This window comes from Sinocyclocheilus rhinocerous, unplaced genomic scaffold (genome assembly GCF_001515625.1).
Source record: "Sinocyclocheilus rhinocerous isolate Xijiao unplaced genomic scaffold, SAMN03320098_v1.1 scaffold1093, whole genome shotgun sequence".
In the NCBI taxonomy this organism is placed as follows: domain Eukaryota; kingdom Metazoa; phylum Chordata; class Actinopteri; order Cypriniformes; family Cyprinidae; genus Sinocyclocheilus; species Sinocyclocheilus rhinocerous.
Window position 1 is genome coordinate 235753 of NW_015626381.1, and position 1043 is coordinate 236795.

General features: G+C 37.2%; 1 protein-coding gene across 1 annotated transcript in view; it reads left to right on the top strand.

The window, feature by feature from the left end:
* Positions 1-1043, top strand: part of LOC107713096 (calpain-5-like) — a 34880-nt gene that overhangs the window by 16181 nt on the left and 17656 nt on the right. The window contains exon 5 of the mRNA XM_016518530.1: positions 376-569. Coding sequence (XP_016374016.1) covers positions 376-569 — 194 coding nt within the window. The remainder of the gene's footprint in view (positions 1-375; positions 570-1043) is intronic.

Genomic DNA, 1043 nt, shown 5'->3' on the forward strand with positions numbered 1-1043 from the left:
TGGTTTACAGTGAATTTATAACAGCTAAGGGGGTTCCGCTTCGCGTCGTGCCTAACAACGCCCCTTTGATGTTATAAATTCACTGTAAACCACGGCTTCACGGGGCTTGTTGCTTTATTAGTCCGTTTTCTTTTTATATCAATATGGTACATGATTATCCTATTTAAATCAGTGCAATAAACGAGATGGGTCAAAAGGAATCTAAAAGTAATCTGATTACATTACCTAAAATGTGCAATGTAAGGGATTACGTTACTAACTACAATTTTTGTCGTGTAATTTGGAATCAGTGAATGATTTTTAATTTGTAAGTAGTCTACCCAGCTCTGGTCGCGTCCCAGCCTCACGTTTTCATATTTGGATTCTTTTCCCTAGGCCACGAGTCAGGCGGACATGGAAGCCCGTTTAGACTGCGGCCTGGTCAAAGGTCACGCGTATGCGGTGACTGATGTGCGTAAAGTGCGTCTCGGCACCGGCCTGCTGGCGTTCTTCAAATCAGAGAAGCTCTCCATGATCCGCATGAGGAACCCTTGGGGTCAGAGAGAGTGGAACGGAGCGTGGAGCGACAGGTTTGTGAACATCTGGAAGCTGTTGAGCGTTACTGTCGAGTGTGTGGTTTGTAAAGGAGACAACATTTGTGACCCTGGAGCACAAAACCAGTCGTAAGTAGCACGGTTATATTTGTAGTAGTGCTGTCAAACGATTAATCGCATCCAAAATAAAAGTTTTTGTTTACATAATGCATGTGTGTGTACTCTGTATATTTATTATGTATATATAAATACACACACATACAGCATATATTTTGAAAATATTTACTTGCATTTAGATGTATATATTTATAGAATTTATATTATATATAAATATATTTAATATATAAACAACATATTTTTCTTAAATATATATACATATGCATGTGTGTGTATTTATTTTGTATTACATTTGTAGCAATAGCCAACAATACATTGTATGGGTCAAAATGATCCATTTTTCTTTTATGCTAAAAATCATTAGGATATTAAGTAAAGATCATGTTCCATGAA